Source organism: Varanus komodoensis, unplaced genomic scaffold (assembly GCF_004798865.1).
Source record: "Varanus komodoensis strain SLA01 unplaced genomic scaffold, ASM479886v1 scaffold7_3, whole genome shotgun sequence".
In the NCBI taxonomy this organism is placed as follows: Eukaryota; Metazoa; Chordata; class Lepidosauria; order Squamata; family Varanidae; genus Varanus; species Varanus komodoensis.
Window position 1 is genome coordinate 20,607,127 of NW_025336480.1, and position 24,541 is coordinate 20,631,667.

At 38.2% G+C, this 24,541-nt stretch overlaps 1 protein-coding gene across 4 annotated transcripts in view; it reads right to left on the reverse strand.

The window, feature by feature from the left end:
* Positions 1 to 1,156: 1,156 nt before the first annotated feature.
* Positions 1,157 to 24,541, reverse strand: part of LOC123035701 (N(4)-(Beta-N-acetylglucosaminyl)-L-asparaginase-like) — a 29,075-nt gene continuing 5,690 nt past the window's right edge. The window contains exons 4-10 of one of the 4 annotated variants that reach the window (XM_044454125.1): positions 21,820 to 21,865; positions 13,136 to 13,174; positions 12,314 to 12,402; positions 10,494 to 10,509; positions 4,503 to 4,570; positions 3,404 to 3,508; positions 1,157 to 2,829 (exon numbers count right to left, since the gene is read on the reverse strand). In XM_044454125.1, coding sequence (XP_044310060.1) covers positions 2,737 to 2,829; positions 3,404 to 3,508; positions 4,503 to 4,570; positions 10,494 to 10,509; positions 12,314 to 12,402; positions 13,136 to 13,174; positions 21,820 to 21,865 — 456 coding nt within the window. In that variant the 3' untranslated portion in view covers positions 1,157 to 2,736. The remainder of the gene's footprint in view (positions 2,830 to 3,403; positions 3,509 to 4,502; positions 4,571 to 10,493; positions 10,510 to 12,313; positions 12,403 to 13,135; positions 13,175 to 21,819; positions 21,866 to 24,541) is intronic. The other 3 variants (XM_044454127.1, XM_044454128.1, XM_044454129.1) reach the window with 3 other exon arrangements.

Here is a 24,541-nt window from a genome sequence, read left to right on the forward strand (position 1 = left end):
CTGAAGATGAAACTCAAATACTCTGGCCACCTAATGAGAAGGAAGGACTCCCTGGAGAAGAGCCTAATGCTGGGAACAATAGATGGCAAAAGAAGAAGGGGACGGCAGAGGATGAGGTGGCTGGATGGAGTCACTGAAGCAGTTGGTGTGAGCTGAAGTGGACTCCTGGTGATGGTGGAGGACAGGAAGGCCTGGAGGAATGTTGTCCATGGGATCGCGATGGGTCGGACATGACTTTGAGACTAACAACAACAACAACAATAACAGATACACCTGATGAGTGAGCAGGGAGGATGGGAAACCATGATAAAATAGAATACACTTGATTGTCTTCCAGGTAGGTTATGGTTAAAAAAAAAAGGATTCATGGTAACCTTACAGGGTTGCTTATCATATTGTGTGAACTCAGCCTATGTGTATATATTCATGTGTACATGAAGCAGAACCTGGACAGAGGTGTCTGCATCTGCTGCACCTGACCCCTGGTTTACACATATGGGCCCTGCCCTGTCAATGGGAAAAAAGAACCAATAGGACAAAATTCCAAGTATTTGCCATTTGGTTGCTATTTCCTAAAACTAAAAAATCACAATAACTTTTAAAGCAGCTACTATTTTATCAGAATTTGGCATAAACTTTCACACATTATGTGCTTTATATAACTACTTGCCCCTTTGTTGGAGCACATGTTGCTTCAGCAAATACAAGGCATGATTAATAAGGCATAATTACTACAAGTCTACTGTACTTTGAGCTACAAAGTGTTGGAAGATTTTGCTGTACTTGACTGGCTCCAATGTGGCACTAGATTGTCGGTACTAGTGCCAAAGGTCAAAATCTGGTTTGTATAACTTCTGTGAAATCAGCAATGAAAAATAGGGAATAAAATAATGTCACTGTATTGTACTATGGTTACTAGTACATCATCAGTAATATGGTTATGCATGTTTCTTCTCTGTGTGCCTCAGTATGCTTTAGGTCAACTACTTTTTTACTGAACAAATATATTGTTGCCAAGTATCCCCAGTCACATGTGTATCCAGATTAAACATGTGTAACTAGCCAAACATATAAGAATTTATCTTGGGCCTAGAGAATTGGTGCATCAGAAGATGTTGTGCTTTATAGTTATAACAAGAGAATATTGGGTCTTAAGACTTGAATCAAAGAATGTAAATTTTATTACAAAATATACATGTCATAGACATACACACTTGATCAAGAATGGAGAAATTGATTAGATTAATCCAATTGTGCTTGGATCAACAGCTAGATAAATCCAGGAAATTGAAAAGATTGAGGTGGAGAAGTTACCAGATAAGGAAATGTGGAAGACCCTAGGCAGCACTGAAGACCTGAACATAATGAAATAACTTGAAGGATATTGACATGGGGCTGAACACTGCAGGTGCTAGTGTAAAATGGGAAAAGTGAGGAAGAAAAGCTTATGGGAACAGCTGTACAGCCCCTGGATGTTATCAGTGGGTCACAAGATAGCCAGGGGAGCAAACTGAGCTCAGAACTGGAGTCCTGCCCCTTCTCCTCCACAGGTGGTTACTGTCCAAGAAGAGGAACGTGGCCAAAGAGAGGGGAAGAGGACAGTTTGGGGAGGGGGATAGGGAGAAGTATTCTCAAACCACTGCAGCCTCCTTTCCTCCTAGTTTGAGGTGTTGCTAGATGGCCAAAAATGGCAATCCAGTGAAAATGCAGTGGATGGGACTCAGAAGTGTAGATAATTTTGTGTTTTCCAGTGACTGTACTGCTTCATGAATCAAATGTTTTCCCTCAGAGCTCTGCATTTGTCAATTAAGAATTTACCTTGAATCCCTCAATTTGGGATTGAACAGACATTAAAGAAATTAAAAAGACATTTCCAAGTCTTGGGTAAGGGTGAGGAGTGGGGCATTCTTGATGTTTAAATACCTTGGCTTAGTTAAATGTCCAGGAAAAAACAGATATTACAGTGAAGATATATGAGACTGATAATAAAAATTGCAGAGCAACAGGGCTTCTTGGTTAAAGTGTGCAGTCTATCAGTTTTATCAAATGCTAGCTTTCATTCCTCCTTGAAAGTTTTTTTTAATAAACTGGAAAACTAAGGTCTGTGGATGTTTTAATGCACTTGCAAATTAATATTTAATAGTAATATGTTTTCTTTTGTAACAGAAATCCTTATTAGGGATATAGAGTATAGCCGTAATTTGCAAGTAAAAGAAGTAAAACCTCCTGAATATGTTTATAGACTTATCCTCTCTCACACAAACACTTCTTCCTTGCATAACGTAAATCTATCATGATCAGTTTCTAGTGGCCCCATCAATACGGAGTCTGTTATTTGTCCTGGGAGGGAAATTGCCCTTGGTGCAAATGGCAGCTTTCTTGTTGGAGCTGGTGGCTGGGTGGAGGGTTCATCAGGCTCACACACAGAAGGGAATGTGCACACACTGCACCCTCCCAACACAGCTGCCATAAAAAAAAGATGGGTGGTGATTACACATTTTCATTTATTCTCTTGTTTGGTCCTCACAGACACATTGCTTGAGCAAAGGCTGAATCTCTTACTTTGTGTGCCTGAATGACGACCTCTTGGAAGAGTCATCTCTGAATATACTTTACATATGTTAACAGGGAAATGAAAGTAGAGTTAGAAAATTAAGGACTAAAATAGAATAGAAATGGTTCTGAATCTGAATGGTGAGTGAGATAAATGATTTTCCCTTGATTTGTGCAAAGTTGTTAGGCTTCATGCACCAATTGTTCTACCACATCCTTTCCCTGAGACCAGATGCAATATGGGAATGACATTGACGAAGCAGCTCCAACTTCTCCCTAACATCAGAAATTGAGGAGTAAAAAAAAAAAAGAGAGAGGAATAATTAGGAATACCTTTTGTAAGCAGCTTTGGGAGAGAGTTGCATTAAAATATTTTGAATGAACAAATACAATACATTATGGAAACTCCTAGGCCCTGGAGTTCTCTGCCAAGCGAAGTAAGGCTGACTCTTATCTTTATTGTTCTTCTACTAGCAACAAGGATATTTTTATTCAGCCAGGTTTTTGATTATCCAGCTCTCCTGCTTATTAAACTTGCTTTTTAACTGGTGCTTCCTTTTTTGTATTTATGTTTAACTGATCAATAATTAAAACAACTGCAACAGTTAAAGTGCAATATTGTATCTGTGTTTTATTATTGTTACCCAACCTGAACATTAATTTTACTGGAAAGGTGAGACAGAAAATGAATAACAGCTTTTTGTAGTCTTAATCAAATGCAAAAAAATTGCTTGCTAAATTACCACATATTTAGAAGGAATGTTAATTGAAGGAAGACAAATTGGAACATTATTTATCATAGGCCTGATCACCCAGGAAAACATGAGAATATGCTTGTTTGTGCAAGTACCTTCATATTCATGGCAATGATTCCAAGTTCAAACATATTTTCCTTTCCTGTTCGCTGGAGGATATCCTGGACAACAGTCTGGCATGCATCCATAGGAGACATGCCCTAAAAAAGAAACAAAAAATCCAAAACAACTTGCTTTAATCACTCATTTATATTCCATAGGTTGAATATAGACTTAGACATACTTTGTGTAGACCAAGTGAAATAAATGGTACTTAACTTATTCATGACTACAGTTAATTCCATTGGTTTCAATGAGCGTGTTTTAGCTAACTGGATCCAACACCAGGTTTCTAAGCAACTTCTAATTCCTCCCTTCTTAATGATTAAATTGATAACAGGTTGAAGTGTAAAAGTGGATGCACTTTGTCCTTTATTGTATCTAGATATACATGAAAGCATACAGTACAGCCAGGTATAATTGGGATTATTCATGCATCAGAGGACAGCGTGAGGGTTCAGCCCTGAAGGAAATGCCACCTGGGCAATTTCATTATGTCAATTTTATTCACTTGTTGCAGTCAGCAGGTTTTACAAATCCTTATCGTAAGAATTCTACTGTAAACCATTATTGCAAACAATTGTGCAACCACGAACCCTATTAACATGGCCATGTCTACCTACTCTGATAGCTTTCAGGAAGGGGTTTCATAAAGATCCATGATAAAGCAAATGCCATACGATGCAAGACATTTTTTAGATTCCTAGGAGACGCTCCCTTTCATGTTCCAAGGGGCCTGCAACAAAAGTTTCAACAGTGCTGGCAAGCCTCAACCAGTAGGCAAGAGTATCACTCCAGCATAAGGAGTTGGAACTAGGATTGGTCCCTCTTAAGTTCCCTCTCCTCCTCCTCTTCACCCGGATTAACTCTGACTAATGTTTTCAGTTTCTGCTTACCAGATATCCTGCAATCCCAATCATACCTCACCACTGGTTATGCTGGTGAGGGGTGATGGGAGCTGAAGGTCTATCCCTAACTTCATTGATACCTTAAAAGCCATCAGTCCAATGACATTCTTAACTGCCATTATGGAGTTACCTTGAATTTTTACACTTGCGTCAACCTGGTAAGCTTAAGGACAAATTCGGAACATACCTCTTTCATTAGGAGGATTACATGAAAACAAGGACAGAAGCACATAATCATGTCTCCATCACCGGTAGCTGATAAAAGGAAAAAAATATTATGAAAACTGTAGTTTTCTAAGAAAACTATTTTCTATGAAAACTGTAGTTTCCTAACTTCTACCTTGAACTAAATAGGATTGCAACAATTCATATCTGTACCTATACATATCAGATTTCTTATAACACACATTGACCCTGTTCACATGATGTCACAGTTCACTGTGGTTTAATTAATCCATGTGGGCTGGCACCTCATGTGGAGGCCGTAACTAGGTCAGGTCAGCTCTGTTTAATTTTTTAGCAGCTAATCATATCCCCTTACAAGATCAAATACCTTAAGATTAATAAACCATTGTTGCAAGAGATACCCAGCATTTAAACAATATTACTGAAGAAAACCATTTAAAAATAAGTTTATAGACGTGGAAGGAAGAACGTAATTATTTCCTGATCGATGACACTGGGAACCTTCCTGCAATCTTCATATGGGACTCAATCAAAGTTGTGATATCAGGCCATTTGTTAAATTAATATATTCCTCTTAAAAGATAAGAGAGGCATCCAAAATTACTTTATTTTTAAAAAATATGGAAAGACTCACAAAGAAACTAGTAAAACAATATATAGGAAACTATTACAAAAAAGTATAGAATTGGAAATTTTAGACTTTGTGAAACTTGAAAATGTAATGCAATTCACAATTAAAAATACTATTAGCATGTCAATAAAAACTGAAAAATTCTGCCTTTAAACTTAAAAAGAAAATCACATGGAACAGAATTGTTTGCTAGGGTACAATGGGGAGCAATTATATAATACAGAAAAGATGGGGGAATTTCAAGCTTTTTCAGATGTCTATAAAGCTAAAACACTTAACATGAGTGAAGCAAAATTAAGTACTCTTGACAGGATACAAAAACAATATTTAATAGAACCAATATCTAATGAAGAAAAAGAGACTCAAAAAAGCTAAAACATGGAAGGCTCCAGGGATGTATAGCTTTACACTACAGTGGTAGGACGTCTAATCCGTAACACTTGAAAGGAACTCCATCTAGTCGTTCTCCCAAATCCTGGAAAAGATCGAACCTTGGTGAACTCAGATAGGTCCACTACCCTCATAAACCCAGATATAAACTTTTTATTGGTAAAATCCTTGCCAGTAGATTGGTACTATTAATACCTAGAAAGACAAGTGGACTTTTTAAGAGGTAGACACAGCTGAACCAATCAGAGGACTGATGAGCATAATTTAGCATGCTAAAAAAAAGCAATTTCTGTAGTCTCATAAGACTATAGTAAGGCATTCAACAAATTGAGTTGGGATTTCTTGTACGCCTTACTGAAGAAAATGTTATTTCCAAAGAAATTCATATGTAAATAGCCAAGCTGTGGTCAGTTGAATGGATGAGATACACTGAAGTTCAGTGCAGAGAAGAACACATTACAAGGCTGCTCGCTTTTGCCCCTTCTTTTTACTCTCTCCATGGAACACCTTGGCTAACAAATGTTTTAATACAAGGAGTGAGGTCTGCTGGCCTCTTGTTTGGATTACTGCAATGTGTTGTATATGGGGTTGCCTTTGAAAACACTCCAAAAACTTTAAAAGATCCAAAACAGAACAGCAAGACTGTTAATGGGGACTGACTCACAATAACATACTGTACCAGTTTTCTTCCAGCTGCACTGGCTGCCAATTGAAGTCTGGTCCTGATCCAAAGTACTAGCACTAACGTTCAAAGCCCTAAATGACTTGGAGCCACCAGAGTATCTGAAGGAGCACTTTGTACCATATGTCCCTGTCCAAACCCTGAGGTCATCTTCAGAGGACTTTCTCTAGGACCCCCTTTGAAAGAGGTGGCCTGGCACCTACTTTGCATTCTTTTTAGCACTGGGTGAAGACCTTTTCTTATTTTCCCAGCCTTTTAACAGTTTAACGACATATTTTAATATTGTGTTTTACTCTCTATTGCAGCTATGGTGATTCAACTGCAACTGCTTTTGTGGTTTTGTTGTTTTAAGTTAATTTTTATTTTGTATGCGAGTTTGTGTTTTAATTTTTTAAAACATTTGTTAACTACCCAGAAAGCTACAGCTATTGGGTAGAATAAAAATGAAATAAATTAATGCTTTAGAACCTTAAAACTTCTTCACCAGTTATTAAATAATTTATCAAATATAATGTCAGGGATAGAAATCAATTATGAAAAGTCAGAAATGATGATAGTTAACACTGATTATATCAACAATCTAAAATTAAGTTGTGCCTTAAACACATGCATATCTTAGGGTTACTATCACAAAAAATGGAAATAGCTAAAGAAAATGAATTTTGATCCTTTAATAAAATCTATTAGATTTTATATTAAGTGATGGAATAAGAATAAGAATTAATAACCAAGTGTTACCCTGGTTGGTTAGAATCTGAATTTTCTATTCTGAATCCTCCTAATAAGCATTGATTCAAAATTATTTAAAAACTGGCAGAACATGCTCAGTAACTTCATATTTAAAAAATAAAACAGTGAATCTCAAGAACAATATTCTTTACAAACCAATGTCCCTGGGAGAGCTTGGAATACCAAATCTGATGTGATATTATGATGCAGCACTTATACATAATAGTTTATTACCAATAAAGAAGAATGAAATAGTTAATGTCATAATGAAGTAATGGCACTACTGTTCCTGACTTATTAATCAGTTGTTAGCCAAAAATATCCTGGATGCTTTGCCCTCAAAGTCCTCATATCTGGGATCTCTAGAATAAAAGATTGGCACCAGCTATCCTATTTCTTGTTCCTTTTTGACATCATCCTCTGTTTTAACAACAAAACTAAGAAACGACAATTTGAAGATTGGAAACAGAAAGAACTCTACATGCTTAGAGATCTTTACAGGAAACCCTTTACAGGAACACAAATGAAACAAACTGGGAAATGCTGAAGTTGGCTGCCAGGCAAGTCATTTTACTTCTAATTCCACAGTTTTATCTCATGCCACCAGATCCCTAAACCCACTGAACAGTTAATTTTAAATGTAACATATTGCCACATGTTAACTACTGTTAAGCATTTATAAGATTTTATCTGACTCACTAACTGGTGAACTCTTTAAAATCAGTATGGGAAACAGCAACATAGAAATTTCAGATTGGCAAAAACTATGGGGAAAGCAGTCACTGCAACTGGTATTGGAAAAAATACAATAAAACAGCATAAAACAGTACATAGGTGGCACTATACACCTCTAAATGCCACAGACTTCTCAATGTAGTCTACTCAGCTGGAAAGGATGCCAGCAAATTCTATTTCCATATGTGGTAAAACTGTGAGAAGGTTCACTCCTTTTGGGAACTAATTACAAATGAAATATGTGTTATCACAGGTCAAACAGTATGCTGTGATCCCAGACTAGCATTATTAAATTTGTTCATGACTTAAAATATCTTCTGTTTCAAGATCTACCAGTATTCTTTATTACTGTAGCCATGTAGGTTCTAGCACATCATTGGAAAATAACTGTTAATTTGACACTGGAAACTTGGTTGGAAAGGATATAGGACACTGCCCTTATCGAAAAATTATCAAAGCAATTTAAAACTTTGAAAAACATGAAAGTCAGAGATGATGTCGAGGAAGCATGGCATATTTATTTCATTTTTATACCACCTAGTAGCTGTTTATTCAGTACATTAGAACAGACAGTACAACAAGCAAACCACCAGCAACTCATGGCTTAAATTGGATTAACTTGTTAAGAACAGCAAACAATGCTCAACAATCACAGCTATCCAAAACTCAATACATGGACTTTATGGTTACTTATCTTTGCTGGAACTAAACATGTACACATGGAGTATTAGGAGAGGGAGAGGGGAGATTCTTTATTTTATTGTAAAATAAAGAAGTTTTATATTTTATATGTTTGTAAAATAAAGAAATTGACCTAAGAGAAGGCTAAAGGAGTGCGCTGGGGAAGTGGGGAAAAGAAGCAGCTGAGGTTAATGACTAGCACAGCATCTAAATGGCACACTGGCCTTCCTTCCCCCTCCATATTGCTTCAAATGCAAGGCACAACTTGAGGGCAGTGAAGATTGCCTCCCCTGTGCCCTACACTGGGTACACATAACCCTTGGTATTTAGAGGTTGACAGTGATTGAGGGTGGAGGATGTAGGACCATATTTTTTTTCTTATAAATTGTTATATTGTTATTGTTTATGTATTTTTTTGTATTTTTTGTGAGCTGCACCGAGGCTTTGTTGCAATGGGGCGGCATAGAAATGTTCTAAATAAATAAATAAATAAACAAATAAATAAATATCTTTAGTTTAATTAAATGATACTGATAAAGGATTTACTACAGTGAAAGGTTAGGTTACGTCTCACTGCTTTCAGTAGGTATGGTTTTAGCAGGTTCTTACGTTCTCTTCTTTTAAAATGAACAGAACACTTCTTTCAGATTTGGACTGTACCAAAAGAACCTAAAGCTCTTTGGGTAAAAGTTTATTTCAAACATCAGAGAAAGAAAAAGCCAGTTGCTAAAGTGTTTATTGATGAAAACAGAGAATAAGGCTGCAATGCTCTTCTCTTTAATTTCAATCATCCAAGAGGTTAAATTTTATCTACATACTACAATATTTAGGCAGGGAGATGATTAAGTCTAAGTATTTCAAGGTCTCTCCCTTTTCTAGGAAGCAGGTACGGGTGATGTATATTCCCATCCTTTTCAATCTATTGCTGCAATTAATTTTTTTTCAACATTTCAGTTTCTCTTGACTGACTTTAAGTGCACAGCAGTTACAACTGTAATCACATCCTGCAGATCCATCCTTCCTTTTAAAGACGATCTTAAGGTTCAAGAAGGACAGCCATTGTGCAATGGAGGTTACAGTGTTGGAATGGGGACCTGGGAGATCTGGGCTCTAGTCCCCACTTGGCCATGAAGTTCACTGGGTGGCTTTAAGCCAGTCACTCTCAGCCTAACCTGCCTCACAGAGTTGTTGTTGTGAGGATAAAAACAGAGTGGAAGAGAATCCTGTAATCTTCTTTGGGTTCCCCACAAGAGGAAGAATGATGGAATATAAATGCAACATAATAAACTGGGAGAAGATGGTCTTTCAGATAACTTGATCCTAAGCCATTTAAGACTTTAAAGCAAAGATGTAGTGTTAGGGCTAGGACAAACAGATCCTACATCTTTTTGCACCCAAGGACTACACTTGGTATAAACAGGTCCTACATCTTTGCTTTAAAGCCTTTAAGTTTTAGGGTCATCTTGCTTTACTGCCATTAATACTGTACCCCTTCGAGCTTTTTGGTGGTGGTTGTTTTCTTGGTTAGGGTCTTGCGGAGGCACACCAAAGGGCTTGTGAGTCTGCTTGCAATCTGTGCACCCTGGTTAAAAGTTCACAACTAGCACTTAGACCTGGAAAGACTGGGAGCAAGTGCAGTTGACAAATCATAGGTGAAATATGGTCAGACGGCCAGTCCCAGTTTGTAATTTAAAGGTAGCCCCACATTTAATACATTGTAGTGGCCTAACAAGAGTGCGGGTAGTTGTGGCCAAAGTAAGGTCACAGCTAGCATATTGACTGATGCTAATGAAGATGCTCTGAAGCTAATGAAAATCGTACTTGAGCCTCTAAAGAAATGTTGGATTGACTGCAAACCTGATCTTTTTAAGGGGAGTGTGACTCCATTCAGAGCAGGCTGACCACCTTTAACAAAAGTGAATGAGTGGCAACCAACAATACCTTCATCACTTCTGGAGTAATCAAGTTTATTCATCCTCATCATCATGCTCAAGCACTGGTGCAGGCTGAGGTTTCTAATCCATCTTTACAGGCAATCCTGTGTAGAGCTCATTACAATTGTCTAGTGTCTGTATATGTATCAATGTATTTAAAAGCACACTCAAAGATATACAAGTCTTTTGATTATGATTTCTAATACATACCTGCTGCAGCCCCTACCTAGAAAGAAAGGAAGGAAGGAAGGAAGGAAGGAAGGAAGGAAGGAAGGAAGGAAGGAAGGAAATGTTTGAGAATAGTAAATTATCTGTCTTATTCTTACAGCAAAGAAAAAAAATAGAAATTTGACTTGTGGATAAAAGTCCTCATAATTTTTATTAACTAATTAAGGTTGCAATCCTATGACTGCCATAGTCTTAGAAAGCTACAGGATCATTCTAAGTCCCTGCACTCTGGCCTTGGAAACTGACTCCAAGGTGGGAGCTGATATTTCAAATTTGGACAGCCCTCCCTCCACTTTCACGGCTGGTATGAAAAAGAAACATGTTGGCTGTAACTTCAAGGTGATAAGAAAAATCTTGGAGATAAGTTTTGGACATTGAGGAGGGGAGGCGACAGGCTCTGCCAACATACAAAGTAGCCTGGCAGGACCTCAGCATCCTCTACTTGTAGCCTGGGGCAAGACACTTCAAGGCTAAAATCAGCCTCACTAGATTGCACTGGCCATCTTGCTGTTTCAAAACATTTCATTTTCTACCATCTTAGAGAGAAGAAACTAAAATTGTAAATAAGGTGAAGAAGAACACACATATGGCATAAATTAATAGTAGCCTTTTCAAGGACAATGTTACAATTCTAAAGTAACAAAGTTGCTACCTTTCCCACATGGGATATACTTCATCCTTTTCTTGTTTCTGTATATCCATGTATTTATACAAATTTTTCTTATGGATTTCAAATATTCTTTCTTCTCAATATTTCTATCCTCAATTTACTATATATAACAAAAGAATGGCCCTGAAGATGTGCAGTCATTTTATAGAATTATCCTTTCAGGGAACTATGTTTATGCTCTGAAATCTATTCTTTATTATATTCAGGGATGTTTCACATCTGCAATGTGGTGGAATTGAGTAACTCATACTACAGGATCCAATGTACATGAAAATGAAACATTGATCCATGTGCAGAAAGGTACATTCATTCCACTCAACATTTGCAGAAACATAGAAACATTTGCAGAAAGGAACTCATATGCAGATTCCATGACAAGAAAGGAGATTCACCCCAAGGAGATTTGCTTGGCACCTTCTTTACATTCTGTTTGGTGCCAGGTGAAGATCTTCCTTTTTAAAACATATTTTATTAATTAATTGCATTTGACCTTTGTTTTGTATTTCTGCCTGTATTTTATTGATATTCTATGTTATTATAATTGGTTTTTATTGCCTAAATGTGATTGTGAGCTACGCAGAGGTGCTGTGGCACAATTGGGTGGCATACAAATGCTATAAATAAATAAATAAATAAATAAATAAATAAATAAATAAATGCAAGCTTCCAACATGAAAGTGGTGACTACTGCTGGAAGTAGTGCAGAAGGTCTGTTTCTGCTCAAATTCCTATTTTGGAAGTATTATTATTGGCTACTACTACTACTTCTAAGAGGTTTTAGCTGTTTTTTGCCATATTTTACTGGATTTGCATTTTATAGTTTCATGTAAGATTAATGTTTAAATGTGCATTGACTTAGAAAACTTTACACAGAGGCCTAATAAAAGTATTATAGTATTACGTATTTAGGCAGAGTGTGTGTGATTTATATTTATTTCCTGAGGTCAAAAGTATGTCAGAATTACCTGTGCTATAGATTAGGCTGTCCATTAATTGACCCATGCCTGATTTTTATAAAGTATGAAATCTAGGATACCTGTCTGCTATCAAGTACACATTTGCTTATTTTTAAAATCATGTTAATTTCTGCTGTCTTTTTAAATTATACAGGTCATTGGACATTCTGGCATACCTGTTTATCAGCATACAAGCCACATCCTGGCAATGGAGAATCTCCCACTCTTCCTGGATATTTAAAAGGTGCTCCAGAGGTAGAAACACCTAAATTATTTTTAACCAACAAAATGTTAGCAGTTATTCTGATCTGCTAGTCTCTATTTGCAATGGAACAAATGGTTGCATGAGATCAGGAGAAATGGTGATCTAACTGAACAATGTTAGTTAACACCCTCCCACATCCAACAACCTATTTCCTGAACTTCATTTTCCTCCTTTTCAAAAAATGAATGACTCAGCTTTTCAGTTAATTAGTTCTACTCTATTCACCAATTGTGGATGTTACTCACTGCTAGCAATTAATCACCATCTACTTTTTAAGGTGCTTGTAACTCTAATGTAAATACTAACCCAGATGCCTGCTTTGTCATGCCAGATTCCATTTCTCTCTCCTCTCCAAAAAGCAAGTATATTAGCTTCCAAGGGTGAAACAAATGGCACTAGCATTGCTTTCTTCTCACTGCCAAATACAAATATTTCTTTTTGCATTTAATTTTTGATTTGTTAGCTTTTTCACTAGCTGAACCATTTTATGGTTATTTTGGGGTGGTATTACATTTTATTTTTGTTCCTTTGTTTTGATAAAAGTTTATATGCTACTGTGGGATGAAAGCTGGTTTGCAAACTTTAAAAATGCATAGAAAAATTAATTTAAAAAATCTTCATTCCACTAGTTCAGATGATGCGAACATCCATAGAACCAGTCAGCAGCAATTGTATATAACCTAAGGTAGGCAAGAAACTGAATGTTTTTCTAGTCTATGCTGCTCCCTCTTACCAACAGTTATGTTTCCATAGATATCCAAGGCAATCAAACCTAGTAAAAAGACAAAAGCAAGTGGGTTTGGTTATTGAGCAACACTAGAAATATTGGCCCAAATAAATTATCTGTTAGCATCTGAAATAACATGAAGACAAATATCCCTATTAAAAAACAACAGTGGGTGACTTCCAGGTAGGGTCTCCACTGACAAAACTGCTTCCATCACTAAATTGGGAAAGGTTTCCTGCTTCCTCTGTAATCTCCCATAAACCCTCAAAATCATTGTAAAAGGTTGGCGGCACTTTTTAAGGGGGGGACAGAGAGTTGCAGTGAGCAAAAAATAAAGTCATTTTGTACAAGGACTACTGCTGGAATAATGTTGCATTTTACCCAGTAACACATTGTGGAAGTTTCTTGGGAATTAGTGTAACATTCAGATAGCTCAGATCACCACAAATCTACTGTATTTTGTCTTCTGCCTAACACATAGTAGTAAAGAAAGAGTATAAACCTTGAGGATGTTCTTGATCTTATTTGAAAACCAGCAGAATTATCAAAACCAAGCAGTGTATGTCTTTTATCCATTTTGCGAACATAACAAGATTTTGTGTGATGAAGCTCTCTCTGTGTGCTATTTTTTGTTTGCTTTTGCATGTTTGTGGCCAAACTTGTCTTACAAATGATTGATATGGTTCAGACAACATGTCATGGCTTGCTGTGGGTTATTTAACTGAAAGATGCTGAGTTGTACAAGCAACCCCTACTCAGGAATGGTTGTGCCATAGAACCTGGTGAGAATGAATTATGCAAGTGTGCAACAATTCTCATTTAAACCTAAAACAGACCATGGGTTATGTGAGGCTCATTTAACTCAGCCTTGGAGTTGCATATTCCACATACACCCCAGTCTCACGGTAGGTTAAATAACTCATGGTGGACTGCTCTTTTGTGCAAACGGCCCCTTCATAACAAGAAATATGCAAATAGCCCAGTATTTACAGAAGTTGGACATTTTATCTATTAAATTGTAATCCTATAGAAGTCCCACTAAGTTCAGTGATGCTTACCCCTGGTGAATGGATATAGGATTGTACAGTTAAAGAAATTTAAAAAGAAGGGAAACACATTACAAACCTAAATTTGGCTGTATTCAGTCCTGGCCACCTATCAGTGGAATAGAAAGCACTGGCAGTATAGATCCCATCTCTCCTTTAAAGCCCCCTGTATGCCTCCCAAATCTGTTCCGTCAGGTGACCCCTGGAGCAAATTTGGAGATCCACAGAGGATGCACAGAAAAGCAAGGGGTAGTCCTACTGAATGAACAGAAGCCTCTCATAACATTAGATCTAACCTGTTTTATTCCTGTACATGCATTTTGGCTGAGGTTGATAGGAGTTGTTGTCTCCCATTGAGAAGGCACAAGTTTGGGAAAGGTTGATCTAGCCTTTAACTGTAATTAACAAGATGGTTACATGGTTAGGTTAAAACTTCTCTTAGTGGCCCAAATATATATTATTTGTTTCATTATTTCCTAGCTGATGGTAACACAAATAGTCAATATATTGCCTCATAAAACTGGAATACTAAACAGTTATCAAGAATTGTCTTCTCAATTATGGACAATTCCAGTAGATTAAATTTTGTAAGAGCAAGTATATCTGATATGTAGGCAGATGCTTACAATACTAATAAAATCAATATGAAGTTCCTGGAGCCAAATCTCGCTATTTGATAGCACTCCCTCACTTGCTTATTAACTGTATTCTCCTAAAGCATTTAATTGGAAACCAGAAGGTCAGTGATCAATAGACTAATACAACACTATGATCAAGTACTTCCTCCCTAAGCATACCGTAAAAGAAATTAAGAGTTTGTGAATATTCTAGGTTTAGCTAGAATACAGTTTAAAAATAATCCTAGGTAATCTAAGTGAAAATATAACCATTTAAAGTTTAGTAATCCTAGTAAAGCAATTTGATACTTTTGTAAACAGGTTTTCTCAAGAAGTATGAAATTGTTTTTCAGAATTCATGAGAGTTGGTGATGCTACATCCACAATGGAGACTTTGCATACTAGCTGAATTAGAGAACTCTAGTAATTCCTTGCTCCTACTGTCTCTGGATCTTCAGGTCATGGACAGTGGCAAGCAAAGTGTTTAGACAGTTATCCTTGCTGTGCAGTTGTGACTCTTTCTGAATCAGTCCAACTTGAGTACTATCCATGTTATATTTATATCATGTTCGCACTGTTGTAGTGTGCTCTACTGGGGACTACCCAGAATTTTCAATAGTGCAAAATGAGGAAGCTGGACTATTACACTGGTGCACAGTATGAAGCCATATTGCAATTTTACTGAAAGACCAGCATTGCTTAACTAGCAAAACTAGTTGCTAATTGCTTTCCAGCTATAATTCAAGGTGTTCATTTTACCTTTTACAGCCCTGGTAGCTTACGACCCGGCCATTTAAGGAAATACCTATCTTGCTATGAAATCTGTATGAGTTTTAAGAACTGCAGGAGCAGGCACTCTGACGTTTTAAGAACTGCAGGAGCAGGCACTCTGACGGCACTTTTACCAGAAAAGGCCCATCAGGCCCTTCAGTATTGCTCCCAGTCTATGGAATGCATTCCCCCAAGAACTACAGCTGGTCCACACTCTGTTCAGCTTTTCAATTTACCCTTTTAAAAAGTGTAGTCTAAAATTTTACCATTTTACGAGTATATACCTTGATGGCTTTTTTAAAGTAACTCTGAATGTAAAAACTAAATACATAAATATGTGATCAAACCGTCTCTTGGATGCACACCTTAATGTGGCAAAGGTGTTTGAGATACATCAGGGAAGCTGAGAGCAATGCTATTAGGCGGCCAGGATGTCTCAGTAGAGAGGACAGTATAGAAAAGCTGAATAAATAAATAAAACCAGACTAAGATGCATCCATCCTCTTGAGGAGTAATGGTCCCATCAACAGAAGAGAATGGATATTCCTAATGGTGATGGGGATGGGAAAACCTCTGAGGGGCCGCTACTGGGCAGTAGCAATAATTGAAAGCAATACTTCAACACACAGAAGAAATTGACTGGATTTGATATTGAGGCAAGAAAGTAAGAGGCTATAATGCAAAATTTGACTGAAGACTTACAGAATCTGCAGAAAATCAATCAACACAACCATCATTCAAGTCAACACTCCAACAACATATGCTGAAGACAGTATTGAAAACTTTTATGCAGGTGTTCAAGAGAAAACTGGTAACACAGCAAAACAAGACATGTTGATAATCATAGGTAATTGAAATGCAAAAGCAAGAAACAAAGCAGAATCAAATGTTCTATGACAATTTGGTCTGGGGTAAGAAATGAAATACAAGAATGACTCACAGAATTTGGTGAAGTCAACAGTCTGTTTATTGCAAATGCATACTTCAAGCAACTGACTAGACGATTACAAAAATCAAATAGGCTATCTCATTGGAAGCAAAAGAAGGAGAAACTGTATCCTTCCTGCCAAAATAGGACCAGGAGCAGATTGCAGTAGTGACCTTGAACTTTTAATATCACAAATCAGGGTCAAGCTAAAAAAGATCACTAACAGAAGCATAGTGTCAAACTACAACTTTAATAACATCCCTGAGGAATCTATAGTCCACATAAAGAGCAGATTTGCATCATTCAACTTAATGGACCATGAGCCAGAAGAACTGTGGACTGAAACCTGAGACCTAATTAGGGAGGAAAGACAAAAGATAGTTCTTGTAGCAAAGAAGAAAGAAAAGACATAGATGGATGACAGAAGAAACACACAGTTGCTAAGGTCAGGCAAGAAGGAAAAGCAAAAAGTGACAGGAATAGGGTCAAAATCCTGACTGTAACTTTTCAGTGACTAACACATAGAGACAAAAAGAAATATTACAATGATCAGTGCAAAGAATAGAAGAGAGCAACAGGAGACCTCTTCCAGAAGATCCAAGACCTCAAAGGGAAATTCAAACATGGATTAGGAATGTTAAATGGGGAAATTTTATTTATTTTTATTTTTCAGGAGAAAATAAAGAGAAGGTAGAATATACAGAAGAACTATACAGAAGAGAGGAAAGGATGGCAGAAGCCTTCAAAGAGGAATCCTATTAACCCATGTTAGAAAGGGAAGGGAAAGCACCTCTGAAAGGACTTGGAAGGAACAAAGCATATGGCATAGATACTTGGCAACAGAGTGAATTGGTCCAAATTCTAACAGAATATGCCAACAAATATGGATGAAAAAACAATGTCTCAGAGACTGGAAACATTCAATATATAATCAAATCTCCAAAAAGAAGATGCAAAAGAGTGCAGCAACCATAGGACTATCACACTAACTTTCCATCTAAGCAAATGACGCTCAACGTGCTGCCACAAAGAATCTTACTCTACATGGAGTGAGAAATGTCTGATGTTCTAGCTGGATTCTGAATAGGAAGAGGCACTACAAATCATATTGCAAGCATATGTTGGTTACTGAACTAACAAATTAAAAAAAAAATCAGTCTATCCTTTATAGCAGGGGTCTCAAACTCAACTTACCTGGGGGCCGCTGGAAGTAGTCTGGGTGAGGCTGGGCCGCATCAAGCGGTGGTGGTGGGCCGCTTATCCCGTGGCCGGCCCGGGCACCACCGGAGCTTTGAAGGCCGCAGGGCCCCTCCCCCATGCCCCGCCCATCCCGGCAACTGGCCCGCGGGCCGCGAGTTTAAGACCCCTGCTTTATAGCCTATAGCAGGGGTCCTCAAACCTTTTGAATAGGGGGCCAGTTGAAAGGCTGTGGTGATCGTCGCAGGCTGGTGAAGTGGGAGTGCCTAGGGGTGCAGGCCGGAGAGGAGCCGTTGGGCGCACGTGAGGCAGCATCAGGCGCATGCATGCAGTGGTGGCTCACTCGCTCAGAGATCTTCCAGCAAGTCCAAAACCATCTCTGAGACAGCAAGTTACCACCTCTCCACCCGTGCTGTGAGGCAGCAGCAAGTGCGTGCATACGGGAGGCAGGCAGTGGGGGCTTGCTCGCTTGGAGACCATCTCTGAGTGAGCAAGCCACCACCTCCTCACCTGTGCAGCAAGCGTGCGCACGGGCGGCAAATGGTGGCGTGGGCTGGATAGATGGCCATGGTGGACCGGATTCGGTCCGTGGGCTCTAGTTTGAGGACCCATAGCCTATAGCAAAGCCTTTGACTGTGTGAATCATGAGAAGGTATGTGTGATCTTGAAAAGAATGGGTGTGCCTCAGTACTTGATCATCCTGAAAATAACCTGTATCATGGAGACGAAGCTACTGTTAAGAAAGAATGTGGAGAGACAAAATAGTTTCCTATAGCCAAAGGCATCAGACAAAGATGCATTTTATTTCCCTATCTGTTCACTCTGTTTGCAGAACAGAAAGGAAAGTTGGATTTGAATTATTTGTGAACAATCAAATCTGTGGAAGTTAAACTTTGAAAGTCAAGTTTACCCTCAATAATTCAATGGGATGGGGAAGGAAGGAGTTTTGCAGCCTACTGTAGAAAATAATCAAAACCATGGAGAGGAAGTGAATGGGGAGAGAGGGAAGGCTTCCAAACCATGCCTTCTTGCCCTACCCATCCAGAGAGGGAAATCACTCTGGCATTTCCTTGGAGCAAAGAGGAAGTCCTGGTGAATTTGGTGGGGTGGACTAAAGATATTTACAGTTTTTCCACTTTGATGGGGGTCCTGTGCCCCTCACCTCTGCAAATATGGAGGGCCAAGTGCACTTTTTTTTTTCAGACCATGGTCAACTGTGGTAACAGAAACAGCAGCTACAGGAGTTTTACTGTAACAAGCTTTATGGCAGTTTGTTCATAAGTTGGACATTCATAACCCAGGGACTGCTTATAGCTACTTTAGCTACTTCAATATTAATTTCTTCTTTTCAGATTGCTTTGGATTGCTGATACTACTTTTAAAACTTGTAACAAATTCTTTTACTTACTGTGCTTTATCATTGGTTTTATTGTATTTGTTTTTGTTCTGTTTGTCACCCTGTGCTTTAGTTTTAGAATGACTCAGAAATTGAAAATGATGATGAGAAAAATCACATAATGGCAAGGTAAATGGTTAGAAAGTGAATAACGGAAAGTAAATAATGGTGCAATATCACGTTCTCATGGGAGCACATCCCACTGTACTAAGTCGGACTTTCTTCTAAACATACAGATCAGGCTGGAAGTTTATTTTCTTCCCTTTTCTCTTTTATTTCTAACTTAGATAATTAGGGGAGATTCTATAAAAATCCAATTACTCTAAAGTCTTGATTTTAAAAACACTGTGGAATCCTTATAGTTCTGAAAAGTGCACAGCTTGTATAACCAGGTTGTTCAGGTTCCATATTTTCACGGTCAAAGGAATGTCTAGAACAGGGGTCAACAACCTGCGGCTCCAGAACCGCATGTGGCTCTTGAATCCCTCTGCTGCGGCTCCATCACTGCCGGCACAGCCACCAGTCTGCCGAGTTACAAAATACCAATAGGTGATGATGAGGCATCCACTCAGGAACACCGCGCTAGCTGGTTAAGTAAATTGCTACATTCCTCTGCTATTGTGCAAGGAAAGAGTGGAACAAGCTTCCTGCATGCTCTCATGTTACTCAAACCCTGCTGAAAAGATTCTCTTTGTCCCAATGTAATCTCCTTCCTCTGAATGATAAAAGCTGCTCTTGGGAACTGTCACAATTCACAGCACTTGACAGTTTATCTGCTAATCAGTCACTAAACACACCTGTATCTGTGACTTCCCCCAGTAGGCCAATCATGGATAAATTGAAGAAAAGTTTCTGAAGAAAACCAAACGTTTAATGATATGTGGGTAGATGCATTTGCTTTTACTGCTGCTGAACTTATGGGGTTTGCTGTTTAATGCATGCAGCCCTTTAGCACAACTTTGACTCTTCAGGAAGCTGTTCTCCTATTCAAAATATATGAAAGGAGTCCTACTAGTTTCTAATGTAAGATTAAAAATAACAGTTTTTAGTGACTGAACAAGAGCTGCATAATGAAGATATACATAGCATTAAGGTAAAAAACAATATATGCAGTGTTATCTTCATTTTAGATGTCAAAAGGGTTTTGCGGCTCCCGGTGTTTTCTTTTGTGTGGGAAACGGGTCCAAATGGATCTTTGAGTGTTAAAGGTTGCTGACCCCTGGTCTATAACATCAAAGCATAAATTTTGCTTTTGCCATGAAGAAACTAGCCCTTCCAAAATTTGTGCCAACCACTCTAAGAATTTAGGCCAAATGGCTTTAAAACAAACTTTTAATGTTCAGCAAAACCAAGGCAGATTATTCATCACACCAACAAAACAGCTTCAACACACTGAAAGCCAGTGGTACTGAGGCAGCTTCTGGAGAGAAGAGCTACTCCTTGAATAGCTCTTCCCCCAAGACTCCCAGGTGGCATTCATGAAGGCCCCCCACCCCCTCTAACTACAGCAGAGTCTGGGAGTAATCCTGCAACTACCAGGGCTGTTATTCTGGTGCTTGGCCAGCAGGAGGAACTCTGAAGCTGCCCAGATCCTGACACAGGATGGCTGTTATTTCAATTTGGCAGGCTTTTCTTGTGTTTCATTCTTGTTAATAGAAAGGAAGATGCCATTCACAACCCAGGTGATGTGGATAACTGAAGAGATGTTTTGATCTAGGCAAGCTTAAAAGTACTTTCTCTAAGCTTATTTGCTGATTGCAGTCATAGTCAGGGATGAATGGTAACAGAACATATTGATTGTGGCCAGCAAGCCAGGATATATAAAACCAGTTTCAGGCTGGTTTGTAAACCATAGATTGTACTAACTGTGCTTTGTGTTAAAGACCACTGATGAACCAATTAGGACCACTGCTCTGCTCTGCCTGAAGTTATTGCTGCTTCATTGATATGAAAGTGAACTTATGAATCCAAATATTGAGATGGGAAAGAAAAACCAGGCAAGGATCTCAAAAGATCATCTGGATTCTTAATACAAGCAACAGTTTTACATTACATCATAGCCCAGGAAAAGTACAATAAACAAAAACTTCCTGGTAAAATGATTATTTGATATTTCCTTCAAAATACAAGATAAAATGCAACTATGTTTCCTCTTGTAATGGGATTTTATGTACTGTTCATCACCAGAGCAGGAGCAATTACTGTGAGGTTTTCAGTTTGAGGCTGAGATGCAACACCTTATTCTAGTTACCATTTTCTTAGGTGCTCATCTTCAGTTTTCTTTTGGCTTTTACCAAGATATAGCACCCTCTTGTGGTTAAATGAAGGAGCTTTTGAAGAGCACTACAAACATTATATGCAGAATGCTGATTGAAACCTTAGCAGCAGCATTCATAATGAATAACTCAGTGTTATATTAGGCAGCGAAATACGTGGCATTATGGTTCAAGTGCTGGACTAGGGACCTAGGTGATCAAGGTTCTAGTTCCCACTTCACCAGAAAGCTCACTGGATAACTTTGGATATCTCGCTCATAAAAAATGAAATGCAGAACTATGTACAGTCCTTACGAGAATTAAAAAGACAGGCTATGAATGTAATGATGATAAGAATAAGGATAAAATATCTTCATAAATCCTGAAATATACAATTATAAAATGTCACAGGAGTACCTCAATAATTAAAAGTGTTTAGAATGACCTGCAAAAGTGTTATTTTGATAAAAGGTTATTTACCCAATGTATCATGTTTCTTCAACATTCTTTCATTTTCCAGATATTCCTATAAAATGACAGTTTAGAATGAATTATATTATCCAATACCACTGATCTGTAATAATAGCTTTTCCTTAGGTATAACAAATTTAATAACAGAAGCATATGCATGTGTGTCAGTGACACTGTGTCCTGCACGAGATGTTTATTTATTTATTTAAAACTTTGGTATCCTGTCCTATACATAAAAGTCTTGGGATGGTCCAGCAACAAAGGCACAGCATCACATCAGTAATAAAAAACCTGACTAAAATAAAAATTAGATCTTAAAATAATGGGAAAATAAAAAAGTTTGGGCCTGGCACTGAAAAGAATAAAGTGTTGGTGCCAGGCGCACCTCTCTGGGGAGCATGTTCCACAGCTGGGGTGCCACTGCGGAGAATGCCCTTCTCTGGGTAGCCACTTTCCTAATCTCTTTCAAAGAGGGCTCCTGAAGAAGAACCTCTGACCCAGATCTTAAGGGGCGGGCTGGTATATAGGGAAGGAGATGCTCCTTCAGATAACCAGATGTTACTCCCAAGTAGTATGTGATTTCTTAGCTCTGAGCCTGTGAAAGGTCACTCCTGATCAGGGGGCAGTGGTTTTCCTCCACTTCAAGAAGTAGCAGAACTTCCCAAGCAATTGGATGCTAGACAGAATGAGGAAGGATTAACTCTGGATAGCAGGAATGGTGGCATGTTAGTTTATTCTTCCTTCCTCCCTTCCCACCCATTATACTGTGTCCCTTAAAAGAAATAACCTAGTTTTATATGGTATCTGAACCCAGTCTACACTCCTAATTTCTTAAAACTGAATCCAGGACTCTTTCAAATACAACAAATACACACTGGTGTATCTAATGAGTAATATCCTATTGTGCCTGTGTGTGACTGCATGCTTGCTTTTTTTTTTTTTTTTTATAGACCATTGAATAACCTGGAAACAGGTGAACAATAATAAAATACAAGACCAATATTACAGTTCTTAGTTACAGGAAGGAAAAAAGCTGCTGGTCATGAAATGAGATCTTGCAAAAAACCATTAAGGTCTCAAGATACCTATGAAAAATGACACTTTTTGCCTGGTGCCAAAATGAAAGTAGGGATGGTGCCTGGCAAACCTCTCTGGGAAGCCCATTCCAAAAGCACAGGGAAGGGGAGGAGGCAGTCATTGAGAAGGTTTTTCTAATTGCCATCCCTATCACTTCCTTTAGGAGTGGCTCTTTCAGAAGGACCTCATGCACTGATCTCATATATGGAAAAAGTGGTCCTTCAAGTAACTAGGTCCCAAGCCATTTAGGACTTTATATGATAAAACAAGCTCTGTAAATTAGGTCTGGGCTCCAACTGGTAACCAGTGCAATTTATATAGAATGGCTGTTATATGGGCTCACAAACTTATACTTGACACCACATGCACACCCCTATTTTGGACCAGTTAAAGTCTCTGAACTGCCTTTAAAGGCAGCTCAAAGTACAGCGCATTTTCCTTGAAGTGGACAGCAAATTCATCACAGCTTGTGATGAAGGATCTCATCTGGTGAACAAGAGACCCGAGACCACTTGGAATAATTCAGCTGGCCAGCACTGTGAGGAAGCAATATGGGTGGCAAAATATTGTAGTTTTGTCAACTTTATCACCACAGAATAAGTTTGATAGTGAGCTCTAAGTCGTGATCAGCCAAACTGGTCATGAGATTTCCTCTACTTGCACTCAAGTTGTCTTCCTTCTCACTTCACCTTAACTGGTGTATACATGGAACCAGATGGCTCTGTCGGAATGGAGAAGGCACTTAGGTGTGACAATAGGGCTTTCACGCTACTAAAAACAAGGCCTAACGAAAGGAAATACTTGCTTCTGGAATCAGGCAAGTCAATGAAACTTGCAATAACCTGTCCAAAATCAGAAATGAGCATTGCTACTGTTTTGTGGAGTCATGTTTAAAAGTGTAAAAGCTCCATTGTGCTATAGTCTGCTCCTGCAAGTGCAGGGGAACTAGTGGAGGTAGCACATCCCCATTGGATACTGCTCAGTAGACTATAGCCAATGTTAAATCTAAAATAAATTCCATTTGCTTCAGTGGGTCTACTCTAGCTAGGACTAACTAGATAAAACCCAGGGCATTTAAAGGAGTGAACCAAACCAACAGTACTAATTCATGTAGTTTTGGACACTCAGAATAGTTGCAAATCAGGTGTAGGATCACAAGGTTCCCTGAATTCAAAAGTGGAATTTACATCTGTGCAAACTTGCATAACCAAGAAGAGAGCCCACATTCTAAACAGATCAAGAATGTTGCCAGGGAATGAAATCTGAAGCCAAAAGACTTGAGAGATTATGTAAGAAACTCTCTGCCTCTACCTAAATATTTATTATTTAAACTGTTTCTAGGCAGGAACCCCTCTAAAGCAGCACAGAATAATAAAATGCAAATAAAAACCAATGCTGTATTTAAAATGGTAAAAACACAGTAAAAAGAGACGGAAGCAAACTTTCTAAAAACAAGCCATATCAATATAAAATAATACTTAAAATTCAGTTTGATAAAACTATAGAACACTATAAACGAGGAAAATCTGTAGCAAGGTACTAAATAACTGAAACAATCTAAATCAGTGTGCAGTTATGAAAATAAAGTTTTATTCAGTCACAGGAACAAACCTCATACAATTTTTAAGATAATGCATTAGTACTTTGGGGCACT